The sequence below is a fragment of the Protopterus annectens genome, chromosome 8.part0 (genome assembly GCF_019279795.1).
Source record: "Protopterus annectens isolate FY-2018-M chromosome 8.part0, PAN1.0, whole genome shotgun sequence".
In the NCBI taxonomy this organism is placed as follows: Eukaryota; Metazoa; Chordata; order Ceratodontiformes; family Protopteridae; genus Protopterus; species Protopterus annectens.
Window position 1 is genome coordinate 596,925,922 of NC_056741.1, and position 18,110 is coordinate 596,944,031.

Genomic DNA, 18,110 nt, shown 5'->3' on the forward strand with positions numbered 1-18,110 from the left:
GTTCACTGTATGGCTGGCTGAGAGTACAAACACCTTCAGTGATCACACGCTAAGCCCCTTTTATCATCCCCCCATAACCTCCAAACAATGAAGGTGTACATACAGACAAAGCCTGACAAAATGGGGGGGACAAAGGCCCCAAAATAGGGACAGATTTTTAAATATTGCTATTATAAACTTAGAAAGTTGACAGAGTAACAGCGTTTGTGTTAACATACATTTTCTGAATGATTTGAAGTCAAACTCAAATGTCATTATTTAGTGACTTCAATCCTCAGATCATCCCAGATATTTGCCAGAAAACCACAAATGTTATGAGGAACAGACAAAAAATATGAGGCAAAAATCTGGACAGTTGAGAGATATGGTCAGGATTCAAGGAAGATTTAACTGTCAAATTGATTAAATTCCAAAGTAAAACACGTAGTGGCCTGGAAGCTACAGAGGGCTGAATTAACACTGCTGTTATACAGGCAAAATGTATTACTACCTGAAACAATCAAAAAGCAAAAGGGAAAGTATTCAGATAATCAGTAAAACACACGGGGTAAAGTGAAGTAACAGAGGAACAGGAAAACATGGGGATGATACTGGCTTGGATGGATGAAAACTTTGAACTTGTAGATCTCTAAATTGTGACAGAAAGCCTAAGTCTATTGGAAATTGACAGGACTTTGAAAAAATGATTGACACAAGTAATCTGTTTTAAGACTAGATCCTCAAGTTATTAGCAAATATTATGTGTGTAATATTCAACTACCAGGTCATATTCTAACAAATTTTCAAATAGTTTTCAGTATTAGTCCGCCTTCCCACCTCATACAGTAAGCCAGGGCCTTGTTAGTTATTAAAATCCAGCACCATAAAATGGACAGCAAACCATCACTTCTTCATTTTCCTCAGCCAATGGTCAAATGAGATATAAATACACAGCCAAAAACTGGAGGACAGCATATTAAGCCAAAATTAATGTACATCTGGCCTCAGACATCCTAACGACCTAACCCTATGCACAGTTCTACATAATAATGAAACAGTGTAAACTTCACATGGCCAGTGATATGTTCACAGGCCCTGCCTTTCCCTAGTAGAGTCAGTGTGCAAATTTTACATTCAGAATATTTCTCTTTACATAACAAAAGAAATGCCAATGTTAACAGCTATGCTACATAATATACGCCAATGAGGAAATCACACACTTTACCATAGGCCTGCAAAAATCTGCCCTTATCTTAGGAAGCCATATCCAGTGTGTAATGGACAAGTAAGGCATGGATTCTGCATCAACTGTAGTCTTTTATGATGCTTATAAAACAAATGTTTCATTGTCAGTGTAGTAGGCAGTCCCTGACAGGAAGCATAAGAAAAAGAACATGCAGAGATTTTACTGTTTTGAGCCTTGACAGTGTAAAACCACACAACAGAAGAAAGACACATGACAGTTAACTGAAAAGTCTGCCAAAAAGAACATTTTAACAGTCTAATTCTAGTCTAGAAGCTACATTTTATATGATGAAGAAAACATCTAATTCTAAAATCTTCTACTTCTTGACAAAATAATGAAGATCTAACTTCTTTATACTTGCAACATATATTTGTTTTACTTTAAATCACCTTTCAGATTTCAAGTAAAACACAATTATGCGATATTTACCAGACACAAACTATATAAAAGCATCAATGCCTTCAAGTTTCTTACAGTTTTGATGTCTAGTAATCAAAATGAGGATTCTACAAACAAAAGCAATAATGTTCCTTGAAAAAAGTGCAGGATTATTAGCTTGATAGAGCAGTGTTTTAACTGCTGCCTGTAACACTATGTTTATGAATAGACTGGGACTGAGTCTTAAGATTGCTCTTTCCTTGATTAAAGGAAGAAATTAAATTATTCAACATATCAGAAATTCAACAGCAACCAGCAACACAGGGAATGGGAAAGGGGAAACAGACATGCTATACTGCTTCCCTGAAAGGCCAGTAAAACAGTCTGGGATTTACTAATCTCGTTGTCCTACCCAGGTCCCGTCAGGAACCTGGTAACTGGCAGTGCATTCATACTCTGTTCAGTTTCAGGAGACAGGATTTTACGAAGAAGGCGGTAGTACAAGCTAAAAAAAATGCTACTAAAGTACGAGGAAACATGGGTTTGAAGATGCCTACCCTACTACAAAATGTAAGCATCCATAATAACTTGTCGAGAAAGCAACGACATTTTCATCGACACAAGAAATATACATTTAGTAAAGCAATGTTTATGAAACAAATGCATTTTTATTTACAGTTGATTTCAATGTTGCTCACAGTAAAGTCTGTAGTTCAGAAACATTAAATATTTAAGATGGCCAAAAAAAATAATTTTAATACACTTTTGCTTTTTAAACCAGCAATTAAATCTATATAGCAACACATCTTGTAACTTACCTTTGTTGTAGTGTAGTCGGTGTGCACACAACGAAATAAACTAAAAAAAATAATAAATCCTCTCTAGTTGTAGTCTACGCTACGATCTCGCTCCTTCCTGCAGCTTTTCTTTTTAAAAATCGCCCGAACGGTGTTTTCGCGCATGCGCATACCAGCGGAAAGACGCTGGTATGGGAAAAACGTAAAAAAAAGAAAGTTGGCGCATGCGCAGAAGAGCAAAACTACGCTGACGTGTAAACACACGGAAAAAAAGTGAAATTAAATTTAAATTTAAGGGTCGCGGGCCGCATGGAAGAGCTCTGAGGGCCGCGGGTTGGACACTCCTGATGTAAACCCTCACAGGTGAGTTTGCAAATGGAGTGCATTAAGAGTGGCAAATATATTAAGGTTATAAAAATTAACTATTCCTCAGGCTACAGTTTCCTCCAAAACATTTTTATATAAATTCCTCATGCAGAATTGGTATACAAACAGGAAAAGCACACATTATGAAGACACTAAACATGTCAAACTAGTGGTATGTTAAACAAATGGTGGAAGCCATCCAACAGGACACAGAAACAATCACTGAAGGAGGTCTTAAATGCTGCAGTCCAAAGACAATACTAAAAAACAGCAGGCCAAGAACCTGCAACAGGAACAAAACTTCAATTTACACAGGAATAAAGCTGCTTTTAAGTTATACCCACTGAACATTTCTTCAGTTTTTTACCTAACAGTCCCATCTTTTGTTGCTAGTCCCTTCAACTGACTTATTCTGTTCTTGCAGCATGGATATGTTCAGAATAGTTTCTCCTCATGGGAAAGCTTCAAAAAGCTGGGATCAATGGTTAAAACTAAGCTCTGCTCCCCATACAGTAAATGGAAAGATTAATGAAAGTAAGGCACTTGGATGACGACCTGTGCAATGAATGACATCCAAAACAAATTAAAACTGGTTTCCGAGGATCTACATAATCAAAATTAAAAAAGGGTTGTTGCAAAGTAACAGTGCCCTGCAAAGCTGCTTTGTCCATAAGAAGTTTCACACATTTTAAAAGAATTTGGCAATAGGGTTATTCAGTCTACTTGATCAAAATCATATATATCTTATCAAAAAGACGCCTACATGCAGTATCTAACATTCCCCTCAGTTATAAAAAAAAGTTATGTCTTACCATAACATTCCATCTGTATTGTTGATCCTCGTTTAGTCATTATGTATGAGTATCGGTTCCGAGCTCGGAACAGAGCCGGCCATTTTCCAAGCTAGAGTCAGCTTCAAACGTGAGCTAAACACTTAACCACAATCCCCTTCTCCCAGTTACCTCAAATAGAGTTTGCAAGTTAAAGATGGTAGAGGCTACCTCTGGTCAAATAACCTAAGAGACCTGGATGGTGAGATCCACTAGAAACCATGGGAGGGGGAAGGAGGGAGGGTCATAATGACTGAATCAGGATAAACAATACAGATGGAATGTTATGTTAAGACAACGATCTAATATTGTTAATCCTCATTCATTCCTTACGTATGGGACAGAGTTCCCAGCTACCTCTAGTCCTGGGAGGCTCTCATGGAAGGACGTTCCTGAGCACCATAGAAAGTACAGTTTTGTACCTACCATAAAATGTAGATGTCCAATAGGTATGCAACTGCAGTCCTGACATATGGGTTGTCCTGCCTCAGGCAGCCCTTCGGTCGGCCGGATTCCAAAGTCTGGGTCCGGAGTCGGCTGATGTCGCCCTTTCCCCGACGTCAGAGCGCCTGGGGTATAAAAGCGTCAGCCGACGCCATCTTCAGTGTTTCTTGCCCCAGATGCCAGGTGCCCTCTAAGGAAGGCTAAATTTTGAAAATAGAGAAAAAAAATTCCAGACAAGTACAACATAAAAACAAATACACCATAAATGATTACCCCAGGTAGCTAAAATGAGGGGTAGAAACCCAAAAGAATACCACAGAGGGGTAGGTGGGAGGGAAAACCTGACTGCAGTTGCATACCCATCGGACATCTACATTTATGGTAGGCACAAAACTGTACTATGTCCTTCAAGGATGCAACTGCAGTCCTGACATATGGGTTGAATACCATAGCCAACCTGGGGGTGGTAGGCACTAAGACAAAGATGGTGTAGCTAAAATGCCCTGCAGGACTGCAGAAGCAAACCCTGCCCTGGATCTGGAATATAAAGGCAGGATGTAATGTTTGGAAAATGTATGCACGGAGCTCCATGTAGCAGCTTCTAAAATGTCCTTTGTTGCCACTCCTCTTAAAAAGGCTGTGGAGGTGGCTGTAGCTCTGGTGGAATGTGGCCCAATGTCAATTGGCACAGTTTTGCCATGAAAAGAGTAGCAGAATCGAATGCAATTTCCAAACCATTTAGAAATTGTCTGTTTGGAAATTGCTTTTCCCTGCAATCCAGCAGCGCAAGCTACAAAAAGCTGGTCAGATTTTCTGAAAGACTTTGTTCTGTCCAAGTAGTAGCGCAACTGTCTGTGTATGTCCAAGGTGTGCAGAAGTCGCTCCTTTATTTTGAGGATTGGGAAAGAAGGTAGGCAGGTGAATAGCTTGATTCAGGGACACCCTGGATACCACCTTTGGCATAAATGATGGATTGGTTCTCAAAGAAACTCTGTCCTGATGAAAAATGAGAAATGGTTGTATTGCCATAAGGGCCTGTAGCTCAGACTCTTCTTGCTGAGGTTACTGCCAGAAGGAAAGCTGTCTTCCAAGACAGAAATTTCAACTCTGAAGATGCTGCTGGTTCAAAGGGAGGAAGAGTTAATTTTTCCAGCATGAAGATGAGGTCCCATGCAGGCACTGGTGGTTTTCCTTGGAGGGTTGATGTTCTTTATACCTCTTAGAAACCGTCTTAACAATGGGTGAGAAAATACAGGCGGATCAGTGTTATATTTGGCAGATGTTGCTGAAGCATGTATTTTTATGGAAGAATATGAAAGGCCATTGTGGAGCATTTCAGCCAAATATTCTAGGATCTGTGGAATGCTCATCACTGATGAATCCTGACCCTTTTTGCTGTTCCAGATAAGAAATCTCTTCCATTTTGCTGAGTATGTTTTTCTAGTGGAAGGTCTGCGTGCCTCCAGGATGATATCCTTTACCCTTTTGGAAAGTGTATCCTGAGGAATAGTCATGGAATCTTCCAAGCGGTCAGCTTCAATGTTTTTAAGCTGGGGTGTAGTGTCCTGTAATTGTGCTGTCAGAAGGGGCCACTGAGGAAGGAGCTACGGATTGGTGTGTCAAGCTCCGTAGCAGTGGGTACCAGTGTTGTCTTGGCCAGTCTGGAGCTATCAGTATGACTTTCGGTTGCTCTGTCTATCTTTAGTAACACCTTGGTCATCAAAGGAAGAGGTGGGAAGGCATATAGTGTTAGAGAGTTCCAACTGAAGGAGAGAGCGTCCACCTTCCATGCTTGAGGATGGTGTGTCTTTGTGCAAAACTTTTTCAGTTGGTGATTGAGGTGGGAGGCAAAAAGATCTATGTCCAGCCTTCCCCATGCTTGAGTTATTTGTAAGAAATTGTCTGGATGCAACATCCATTCGTGTGGATCCATGATGTTTCTGCTTAGGTTGTCCGCCAGAACATTGTCCTTCCCTGGTACAAACTGGGATTGTAGCTCTATTTTCAATTGTAGGGAAATATCCCAGAGATTCATTGCCAGTCTGCAAAGAGGATAGGAATGGGTACCTCCTTGCTTGTTTATGTACCACATAACTGTGGTATTGTCTGTCTATTAGTAGATGGCCCTGATGCATGAACTTTCCGAAGGTCTTGATTGCATGCATCACTGCCAGCATTTCTTTTTGGTTGATGTGCAGGTGCTTTTCTTTTTGTGTCCATTGTCCTTGAATGCATCTGCCCTTCATATGCGCCCCCCACCCATGGTCTGAGGCATCTGTTATGGTTTGGCTTGTATGAGGCTTGCTGAAAGGCAGACCTCTGTTTATCTTGCTTGCTTGAGCCCACCACAGAAATTCCTTTTGAAGGCATGGAATGAGTGGGATCACTGCTTCGAGGCTGTGGCTGTGTTGAGTCCATATACTTTTTAGATAACATTGTAGTTTCCTCATATGCAGCCTTGCGTGTGGAATCAGAAGAATGCAAGATGCCATGAAACCCAGGGCCTGCAGGATTTTCCTTGCAGTCATCTGGGTGTGTGTTGCTAATTTTCTTAAGTATTCTGGTAATTGTTTTTGTTTTTATTTTGTCAAACGCCATCTGGGTGTTTGTGTCTGTTGCACCCAGGAAAGGTATTTGTTGGGATGGTACGAGACTCTATTTCTGAAAATTGACTATCCCAAGGCCTGCAGTAGGTGAATGACATAGTCCAAGCTTTTTAACAAGGCTTGTTGGCTGTCCACTTGTATAAGGCAGTCGTCCAGGTAAGGGTATATTTGTATCCCCTGAAGTCTGCAATGTGCAATTACTGATGCCAGGCATTTCGTGAATACTCTGGTGCAGTAGATAAACCAAAGGGCAATGCTGAGAATTGATAATGCTCTGAGCCTGCAAGAAATCTGAGGTATAGTCTGCAACTTTGGCTGATTGGGACATGCAGGTATGCCTCCTTGAGGTCCAGAGTTACCAGCCAAGACCCCTTACCCAGCATGGGAAGGAGTTGCTGTAAAGTCAGCATTTTGAATTTTGGCACAATAAGGTAAGCATTCAGTGCGGACAAGTCCAGAATGGGTCTCCATTGGTTTTCTTTTCTTGGAACAAGGAACAGTCTGGAATAAAATCCTTGGCCTTGTTCTGCATAAGGAACCTTTTCTATTGCTCTTATTTGAAGTAGGTTTGTTATTTGTTTCAGTGCCTCTGCCCTTTGATTTGGTGGCAGGTTTGGCCTGCCATGCCTTGTTGGTAGTGTATGAAAATGGAATCTGTATCCTTTGTCTATTATGTCCAGTATCCATTTGTCCTTTGTAATATTGTGCCAATTTTGTGAGAATAAAGATAATTTTCCTCCCAAAGGTGCTTCTAATTGAGCCCTGGATGGCGGGGTCAAAGTCAAGTCATTGAGATTGTCCCTGCGGAGCAGTGGAAGGTCCTGCCCCACCTCTCTGGTTCGGAGGCTGCCATTGACATCCTCTGTAGGAGCCTTGAGTTTGCCCTCTGCCACGTCTGTTTTTGCCTCTTTGAAATTTGTCTGTGTCTGGAAAGGACCAATGCTTAGAAGGCCAATTCCTGCTGAATCTTGGAGGCTGTACCTGGAGGAAATCTTTGACTGTTTGCACTGATTTTGCTTTTTCCTCTATTTTCTTTAAAACCTCTTGTGCAGTAGCACCAAACAGCTTATGTTTCTCTAGTGGTGCGTCCAAAAGTTTAATTTTCACATGGTCTGGCAATGTTTGTTCCTTTAACCAAGCATGTCTGCATATGACCACACCTGTCATTGCTGCTCTACATGAAGCTTCCAATGCATCATATCCACACTGAAGGAAATGGTTGCTAACCTGCTGAGTATTATGAACCAATTCCTGCAACCCCTTTCTATCTAATGGTTCAGGGGAAGCCAATTTCTTTTGCAAGTCATCCAACATGTACTCCTGATACTGAATCATATGAAATTGGCAATTTAATGCTTGCATAGAAAGGGTGGAAGTATATACTTTCTTGCCCCACCTTTCTAAAGCCCTAGAATCTCTTTCCGAGGGAAGTGGATTCTTAGCAGTAGTGGAGGAAACCCCTTTAGGCCCCTGAGAAATAGTTTCAGGGTTAGCAGTATGGCCCTTGTACAGAAATTGATGTGTGTCTGGGACCCTGTAGTACCTGTCTGGCTTGACAGGAGCAGGGGGGAGGGAGTCAGGGGAACCACTAGATTCAAAGTACACATCTAAAACATTTAGCACTGGAGGAATAGCTAAGGGTCTATGCTGAGGTAGCTTTAAAAATTCCCTTAACCTTTTCCTAGAATCTGAGTATTCTTGGCCTTGTCATTTGAAGTGTTCCCTCATGGAACAAAGTGTTTCCCCAAAGGAAAACTCCTCAGGAGGAGAAGCAGAGGGAATGGCTTCCTCCGCATCAGAATCCTCGTAGGCCGGGAAGGCCTCCTCCTGGTAGTCTGAATGTGCAGAGTCACCTGAAGTCTCATCGGAGGACTGGGGGTCTACCTGCTCAACCCTAGGCCTCTTGACAGAAGGCGGCTGAGAGCCTCTCTCTGGATGTGGCTGAGAACCCCTACTTAAAGAAATAAGGTCCTCAGCTACACTTAAAATTTGAGAACCAGAAGTGGATCCCAGAGAAATAGATCTTGGAGGGAGAGACTTAACCTGTTTGGCAGCCTTATAGCACGTGTGTAGGCCTTAATGGACTTAGACACTGGAGGCCTGGCAGCCCCACATGCTGGAGTAGTCTTATCCACTGAAATGGTGTCAGAAATATCCTGAGCTACGGTCTCAGAGGGGAAAACAGAAACCGGCACAAAGCTGGCCTCCGGTACCGAAGTAACCGGTGGGGCGGTGTCGTCTGTCTGTAGCGGTTGTGAAACCGTCTCAGAAGAGACAGAGACACTCGCGGTAGGCCTAAGTGTGGTGTTGGCTGAGTCCACGGACCGCGAGTGTCGGTCCTTATCCTTCCGTTTTTTAGGTAAATGTGCTGTCAGAAGCTCCGACGGCATGATATAACGGAATTCTTCCCCCAAATAATCCTGTGCAAACTCTGACCGACGCCTAAGAGTGCGTCTATTGAAAGAAGCACAAGCTGTACAGGCAGAGACGTTGTGTTCTGGGCCTAGGCAGGGTAAGCAGTAAGAGTGGAAATCCTTATGAGGTATTTGTTTCCCACAAGTTAAACAATTAACTTACAGTTTTATCTGACATCGGCTGAGGCAAGAAAAGGTCCCCAACGGGGTACTTAGCTTTTTTGAAGACTTCAGTAGCTGAAGACACAGGAGCTGGCCGACCGGCACTTGCGAACTGCTTCTGCTTGAGGTGCCGCACGGCAAGAAAGACTGAAGATGGCGTCGGCTGACGCTTTTATACCCCAGGCACTCTGACATCGGGGAAAGGGTGACATCAGCCGACGCCGGACCCAGACTTTGGAATCCGGCCGACCGAAGGGCTGCCTGAGGCAGGACAACCCATATGTCAGGACTGCAGTTACATCCTTGAAGGACATCCGAAAGATGCTCTTCCCCTGGAGGCCAAATCCAATTTGTAATGATTGATGAAGGTATGAGGCGTAGCCCAAGTCGCAGCTGCACAGGTGTCATGTAAGCAAGCTCTGGCATGGAAGGCAGCAGAAGTTGCCACTGACCTTGTTGAATGAGCTTTCATGATAGTAGGCAACGAGTTATTGCGTTGTGTGTAAAAGGTCAGAGTCCTTCAACCATCTAGCTAGTGTGACCTTAGCAACAGCCGATCCTAATCTAGATCCAGAAAAGGCCAAAAATAACTGGTCAGATTTATGAAAGGGTTTAGCCCTGTTTAGGTAAAAACGGACTTGCCTGTGTATTATCAAGGGTATGTAGGCAATACTCTCCTCTGTTTGAATGGTTGGGAAAGAAAACAGGCAATTCAATGGCTTGATTATTGGACATTTCAGAGATCACTTGAGGCAGAAATGATCGATTAGTTCTCAGACGTTCTCTATGGAAAATCAAGTATGGACAAAGCTTGAAGTTCAGAAATACGTCTGGCAGAAGTAATAGCTACCAAAAACAAGGTTTTCCATGACAAATACTTGGTCGCAAGAGGCTGGTTCAAAAGGTGCCATTGTCAGAGCTTTTAGAACTAATGATAAATCCCATGGTTGAATAGGGTTCTCTAAAAGGTGGCTTCAGGTGATTCACACCTTTTATGAAGGTCTTGCACAATTTATGGGACATGAGGAATCTTGGACACAGTCATGAAAATTAGAAATTAAAGCCAAATGAACCCTAATGGTAAAGGCAGACAGACCCGATTGAAACAAGTCTGCCAGATAGTCTAGTATTATCGACACTGGTGCTGAAAAGGGGTCTACTTGTTTATCTTTCAGCCAACAAGTAAATCTTTTGCACTTGCTCAGATAAGTAATTCTAGTGGAGGACTTATGAGAAGCAATGAGAATATCACGTACTGGTAAAGAAAGATCATTCCGCATGGCATTCAAGAGAATTGGGAGTAGTCAAGCCATTAGTTCAGGCTGTTCAGGTTGGGATGAATCAGGTTCTGTGGGTGTGAGATCAACTACGGGATTGGATGGAGGATCGAAGGTCATCTAATAGGCGAGGCCAAAGGAATGGGAACCAAATCTGTCGTGGCCAATATGGTGCTACGAGGATAACCTTGCTCTTCAACTGCAGGGCTTTCTTCAGAAACTGGGGAATGAGAGGAAAGGGCAGAAATGCCTAGAGAAGACCCAAGGGCCAATCGTGGACTAGTGTGTCCCCGGGTGACTGTCCCGGTGGGGGAATCAGGGCGGAGTACATGCTGCATTTGTAGTTGGCCAGGGCTGTAAAAAGGTCGCAGCAAGGACAGCCCCAGCAGTGGAAGATCTCAACTGTTATCAAGGGATTCAGGTTCCACTCATGAGGTTGCAGAATGCACCTGCTGAGTTCTGTCTGCTACCACATTGGAACTCCCAGGAATGTGCATTGCTAGAAGAAAACAGCTGGCAGCCATCACCCATTGCCATATCCTCATGGCCTCTCGACAAAGGGGGTAAGATTTGGTTCCAACTTGCTTGTTGATGTACCAGACTACCACCATGTTGTCTGACTAAATCACAACTGTCTCAGATGGCAGCAGGGGATGGAATGCTTGCAACGCCTGAAGCACCTGCCCTCAACTCTAGAACATTTATATGCAGATGGGCCTCCGGATGGAACCAAGTGCCTTGGACTGTCTGTCCCTGACACAGCGCCCCCCCCCCCCAGACCATCAGTGAGGCGCCCATGGTCACGGTGGCCTTGGGTTACTGAGAGGAAAATGGGAGAGACCACTGAGACTGTGTCCCCCTCCAATTTAAATCCTGTTTGCACCTGTGGGTTACTTGAATCATGGCTGAAAGAGGATGCTGTAAAGGAAACCATTGGGTGAGCAGTGCCATTGTAGAAGCCTCATGTGAAACCTGGCCAGGGGAACAATGGTGATTGAGGCTGCCATGGAACCCAACAGCTGTAGAACAGAGTGAGCTGTGGATTTTTCCTTTGAAAGGATTGGAATTAGTTGCTTTATCCTTAAAATTCTGTGCTCTGGAAGAGCAGCTCTGCAGTTTCTTTTTTGTGTCCAAGATAACCCCTATGAATTCTGTCGACTGAGATGGGGTGAGATAGGATTTCTACCAGTTTATGCCTAATCTTTGAGGAGAGAGTATGCCAGGGCTTTTTCCAGTAGATGTCTGGTGGGGGTGGAAATGAGCCAGTCGTCTAGATATGGAAACACCTGGAATTCTTGAAGTCGCAAGTGAGCTGACACAACTGGCATGCACTTTGTGAACACTCTGGGGCTGTAGAGAATCTGAAGGGCAGTACTCAACTGGTAGTGTGGCTCCCGCACGGAAACGTAGAAATCTTCTTGATGGCCTACCCACCTATATGTGGTAGTACGCATCTTTAAGATCTATAGAGCACATCCAATCGTCTTTTTCCATAAGCGGGAGGATAGACTGTATAGTGACCATCCGGAATTTTTGTACTCAAACTTGCTCAATACACAGATCCAAAATTGGTCTCCAGTCCCTGGTTTTCTTGGGCACCAAAAATAGTCTTGAGTAGAACCCGGATCCTATCTGGTCTGGAGGGACTATTTGGATGCCTCTTTCTTAGCAGCTTTTCTGTCTAGTGCTGCTTCCCCTTTGGGTGGAACGTCAGAAAGAATTTTTGAAGGGACGGAGCAAAGATCGAAGGGGATATGATAACCTCTGGTTATGATCCTTTGTACACAAGAATCGGTGATGATGTTTAGCCAGGCAGAAGGGTAGAAGGAGAAACGTCCCCCAACCACCTCCAGAGGAAAGGAGTTGGGCCGCTCTTCAGTCAGGAGTACTGGTAAGATTGGCCAGGGAAAGAATCCCTGGAACCATGGTTATGCGGTCCCCCCTCTGCTCTGAAAGGAGAGTCTTCCCTGTGCGTTTCCCCTCTGCATCTGGGGAGAACTCTGCCAGTGTGTCACGGAAAGGACCCTGAGATTTCTTGAACCATATGTTCCCACTCTTTTGGTTTCAGGAGAAAGCACGTTGAGGGGAAGAATAACAGACACCTACAGCAGAAAGGGCCTTACCGTCTTGTTCACATCTGGCCAGTGTGCTTTTAACTTTGGGCCCACACGAGGAGGGCTCGATGGGGGCATTAAGGAAGAATTAAAGGGTTCCACCAAGTTGCACAAGCGCATCCAGGCTTGTCCTCTCAAAACCGGAGCTGAACCCGCCTCTCTAGCTGCTCCTTCTGATGTGTGAGATATCACTCGCATAGAGGAGTTAGATATAGAATCAATGGTGGCCAGCTAAGAGGCCACTTGGTCACGGACCTCAGACACTGCACCAGCCAAGGTTTCAGACAGCTCAGAAACCAGATCCCTTTGAAGCCTGGTAAAATGTATCTTATAATTCAGGGACCTGATAGCAAAGGTCGCTGAAGCAAAAGTGCACTTCCCTATTCTGCCCAGGACTCTTAGGCGGATGGACAGTCTGGCTTTCTTCTGCCAGAACCTTTTTTGTTGCGGCCGCCACCAAAGGATCTACAGGAAGACCTTTAGGACAATAGGGATCTGAAGCAGGAGGGGACAAGATCTTATCTGGCCTCTGGGGAATAGCTTCAACGGTATCAGGGGCCTTCCAAGCACGCTGCACAATGAACTTGACAAGTTCATCGGCAGGTGGAGTAACCCAGGAGGTAGGGGGCCGGGTGCAAAAAGCCTGCAGAAACACAGATTCCTCAGGGGTCGGATTAGAGGGCTGCCAATCACTTCTGTTTCAGGATTTCAAGGATATCGCCAAAGGATACCTCAGAGGGTGACTGAGGGGATCCTTCCCCCTCATCAAAATCTGTCTCTTTGGTGAGAGACTCCTCTGTGGAGTCCATGTGCTTCCTCTTACACAAACTTTTCTGGTGGACCTCCTCAGCGGGAGAAGCTGGGGAAGACAACGGAAAAGGGGATTCTTGAGTGAATATGTCCCGAGGCCTTGCACCCGGTATCCGCTAGGTGCGACCTGTGAAACCAGTATACCAGGAGAGCGGAGGTAGAGAGTCTCGTATCACCAGCAGCAGCAAAAGACTTCTATCAGTTGCAAGGCTAGTCCACCCGGAGAGGAGTGTATGTCAAGGACAGGGAGCACTCCTCCCCTAAGTGGCTCAGCCGGCCGACTGAGTCCTTGGATGGCTGTGGAGCAGCAAGCTACACGTATCACAGCTGACATCCTGGGTCATAGCAAAATTTTCCTGCCACAAAGGCAACTGCAGTTCCTTGGTGAGATCCATAAAGGGAACCACAGAAGGGGAAGGACTGTACTATATCCATGGACTTCAAAGGCAATGAAGGAGGAGAATAAAAGGCGTCTTTGGAGACGGGTGATCACCTCCCAAGGAAGGATAGTTCCTAGGGGTGGAATACCTCTGGCCAAGAATGCCTGGTCCACAAGACGCAACGCATGTTCAGAAAGACTTCTAGTGGACCTCATGGAGACAGAGGGCCACAAAAGAGTGAGACTTGGTGCCCATCTCATCTGATCGCACAGAGGACAAAGGTGCAGAGAGACTGAACTACTGTAGTCTGCACCAAAAAAGTCATCGGTGCCAATGACTGTCTGCACCAGCACAGGGATCGGTGCCGAAACCGAACCTAACAGACAAGACTGGAGTCAGTAATAAAGGCCTCTGTTCCGAGTAAGTTCTCTGAGCCAATGTGGTAAAGGTCTGCGCTGACTGAACGGTAGGTGCCAATGCAGTGGTAAAGGTCTGAACTGAGGAGCCCCTCTGTGCAGGTATGTAGAAGGCTGAAGGAGAGGACGGAGCTGAACTAAAGGAGCAGAAGGCCTCTGTGCCGAAGGTCTGGGCACCGAAAGCACTGGGGCTAAAAGAGCTCTGGAGCCAAAATTTTAGCCTTTTTGGATTTTGGTTGGCAAGATTCCCAGGCAAGGACGAAGGCAAGGATTTAGCCTTAGTAGAAACATCCATTTTCTTATGGGCTTTAGGAAGGGTTGAGACCTCTGACCCAGAAATTGCCTCTGAAAAGGGAGATTTTAGAAGTACCTTCAGTATCAGCTTATTTTTCCTTTCTAACAAAGTTCTATTACAAAAGTTCATCACATACAGTACAGGGTGGTTCGACAGCTAAATGGGAAGCTCCCAAACAAAACACAAAGTGTGCATCAGAAGTAGGCAGTTTGTGTCCACAATCAGAACACTTCTACCCCGGACTACCCTTTTTATCTGCCATATTAACAAATAGAAAAGTACCAACAATGGTACAAGAGTACTCGAAGGTATGAAAAAAAGGAAAGGGATTACCAACGATGGTAAGGAGAAATTACCTCGCGGTAAAAAGGGTAAGTAAAGGACAGAAAAATAACCTGAGGAAATTATGAATGCTAGATGCGATAGGGCAAGAAACAATAAAATATAAATTTTTCTGACAAAAGTAACTTTTAAAGCAATTAAACTGACTGTACTTGGCTCAAGAGAAGTAGCTTGACACAACCGGATGGCAACGCGGCAAACGAAATCTGAGTTAACAGGGAGAGGGGAGTTGTGGGTAAAAGTTTAGCTAGAGAGTCTGAAGCTGAGACGAGCTTGGAAAATGGCCAGTTCGGTTCAGAGCTCGGAACAGATAGCCATACGTAAGGAATGAACGAGGATTAACAATATCGGATACATTTAATACAGAAGTGTTCACAACTGTATACAAATACACTGCCAGAATCATTACTAATAGTGAAGCCACAAACACCAGCATTAATGTTCAAAGTCCACAACACACCTGGTAATGCAAGTTTCATGCCACTTCTCATTACATTTAGAAGACAAACAGCAACATACCTTTCCAATGTTCCATGTTTTAATGCGTTGAAGTTCCTGTAGCAGTTGTTCATCATTGCAGGCTTTTAGTTTGTCAATCAAGGCTTTGCAGTCCGCAGGCTGTGGGAATACATATAAAATCCATTTTTTACTGATAAAAATGTTTACACTACCTCTTGGAAAGGAGGCAACATTCCTGAATTTTAAGACATACCCCCTCCGCAAAGACATTGAATACATGCTCAATGAGCCACATTAAACCGTGATTTGCTACACAGAGCAGAAGACACTCCTGCTAGATTTTAAGTTACTTAACTGAGAACAATTCATCCCACCAACTCACCCTCTGAAAGACTATACTTTTCTGTATAAATGTATGACCCAATCTCCTTGCTTCCTAGGTACAACATGTATGAACATTGTTAAAACAAAATAGCAGTGCTTAAAGCTTTAGCACTAGAATGAAGACATTAACCTAGAATGCTTAAAACTCATTCCGTGCAGTACAACTCTAGTGTGTACCGTTAAATCCCAGTGTGTGTGGCTTGAGCCTTTAAAAAAATGAAGTTATCACCTTACAGCTTTAACAAATACTCACTGAAGAGATCAAATATCAATACAATTGTGTTTGCCCATCATGTATGCTTCAAGATAAAATACTGACACCTTGAATATAGCATGGTTTAGAATTAATGCAAATATGAACACGCAATATTTAACGAGTACAGGCACAGTAGGAGGTACCTGGAGGTGCACTCGGCTGTGTTGCAGCAAAGCTCACATTCTGTGTGGAGCAGTTATATCTTTCTTGTGAAATGCTTTCCTTATCCCATTAACTTTATTCCAGATAAAAAGCTACATAGCTCTGATGCTCTAAACTGTTCTTGGGCATCTCCCTAATAGCAAAGGAATTAAATCCTGACTGCAGTCCAAGTAAATTGGCTGCAAATAGCACTTCAGATGCCTGATGGTACAGAAACAGGAGTGCCCACTGGGAAGGATATGTGCTAGTTGAACTACTTACTAGAGATAAAAAATGTACAGCATCTCTTGTGGGTGGATGGTACAATCCTGCTGACAAGGCCCCTGTAGAAGAGGTGGTGCAGCACAGACATCCACAGGGTCTTAAATAAAATACTGAACCACCCCAATGGACATGATGGCCCCTGTGATGATGTGAGGTATTGCCAACTATGTCAGTAGAACTAGGGCAGTGGATGTGTAACATATGCCAGCACAGCTACCTGGAATTTTGTAAAGAATGACATTTGTATATAAAACAGATTTGTACAGATGCTTGTGTTGAAAAATGCATTCATAAAGTTGCGTTAAGAATGTACCAACAGTGGGTCCCGACTATAACTGATTAAATGCATGTTTTAATGTAGAATACTGGAAGAGAAGTTAATTAACAGAGTCCAGCTAACTGTAAAATAGTAAAAAATTACCATGTTTATGCCATAAATTAAGTATCTTACAGTTCTGATTGCAGCCAGAGATAAAATGTCTGGAAACGAGTACTAGGAAACCTTCTGTACTGTCTTTAGCAGTGAGCAAATTGCTACTCTGGAAGAACTTATTACAACTTCCAGAAACTGCAACAGATCTTGGAAAAGTTGTGTGCATTACTGACACACATGTGCTAAATCCTAGCAGCTTCTAGCGAAGGGGGTTAGCACTGGAACCACAAGTCAGATGACCACATGGATTACAGAATGACATCACATACATCACTGTAATGTTTAATACTACACGAGACTGATGTACCAGGGCAGTCTTTCTTGGAATATGACCTAGATCTCTCACCCACCTCATATTGCTTTGCTCTAGTGAGCAAGCCAGGGAATAGTAATTCTTTAGATTAGTCAGGAAAATATAGTGAGATTAGCGAAGTACTGTTCTTCTGCATCAGTGTGAATCTATTTGTGTTATTTTAATATTTCCTGTGACAAACTGGTGTTTTTATTTTAAATAGATATTCCATATTTTCATGTTCATTTATTAATAAATACATTTAAAGTTTACATTGTAGCTGGTAAGTTAGTGAATATTTTAACCTTTGAGAGTACTTATATTTGGTAACTGTACCCACCCCTAAAGTCTTACTGCATAGGTCAAAACACTACCATTTGTATTAATTTCACTAAGCATAACTGGGTACCCTTGTAAGAAAGGGCCTTAGAGTAGCTGACTTTGGAGTGTCTGATGGCAGTAACTACCTTATATTCTGGGCAGAAGGGGGCACATCTACTAAATCTGTGCCATGAAGCACTGGTTTCGAACAGAGGGTGCTGGATGACTTGGTTTGGACACTCTGCTGAGGACTCAACTCTACAGTTCTGTCAGTGGGGAATCTTACTGGGGACCTGGACAGAGAAACAGAGACCCTGCATTGAGTGTGCTCCCTGTGTGCTCAAGGGAAATCATGCTTGATGCAGAGAGATGCATCTGGAAATATTGTACATCTATTTTTGCACCAAATGAATGTCCCTCTCCAGTGTCAGTGGTGAAGATTTAGGCTCCCTGACTTCTGGCCCAGAAAGAGGCTTCACAGCCCCTACCAGTCAACTTTCCTCCTCAACAGGTTAACAATTAGTCTGACTGGTTAGGAGGGGACTGATCAGCAAGGGCTAAAAAGAAGCTTCATAGGTAGGGAAATGGCACATGCAATTTATCTGTAGCACACTAGTATCCCATTCAAGATGCATCTTTACTTGTACGCAAATATTTCTTGGATAGGTTCCAAGTTCACTACA

At 43.5% G+C, this 18,110-nt stretch overlaps 1 protein-coding gene across 1 annotated transcript in view; it reads right to left on the reverse strand.

The window, feature by feature from the left end:
• The window catches only part of HUWE1 (HECT, UBA and WWE domain containing E3 ubiquitin protein ligase 1), a gene marked incomplete in the record, with an annotated part of 5,008,559 nt that overhangs the window by 4,537,150 nt on the left and 453,299 nt on the right, over positions 1–18,110 (reverse strand). Inside the window, 1 exon segment of the mRNA XM_044079288.1 lies at positions 15,376–15,474. Within this exon segment, the coding sequence (XP_043935223.1) occupies positions 15,376–15,474 (99 nt within the window).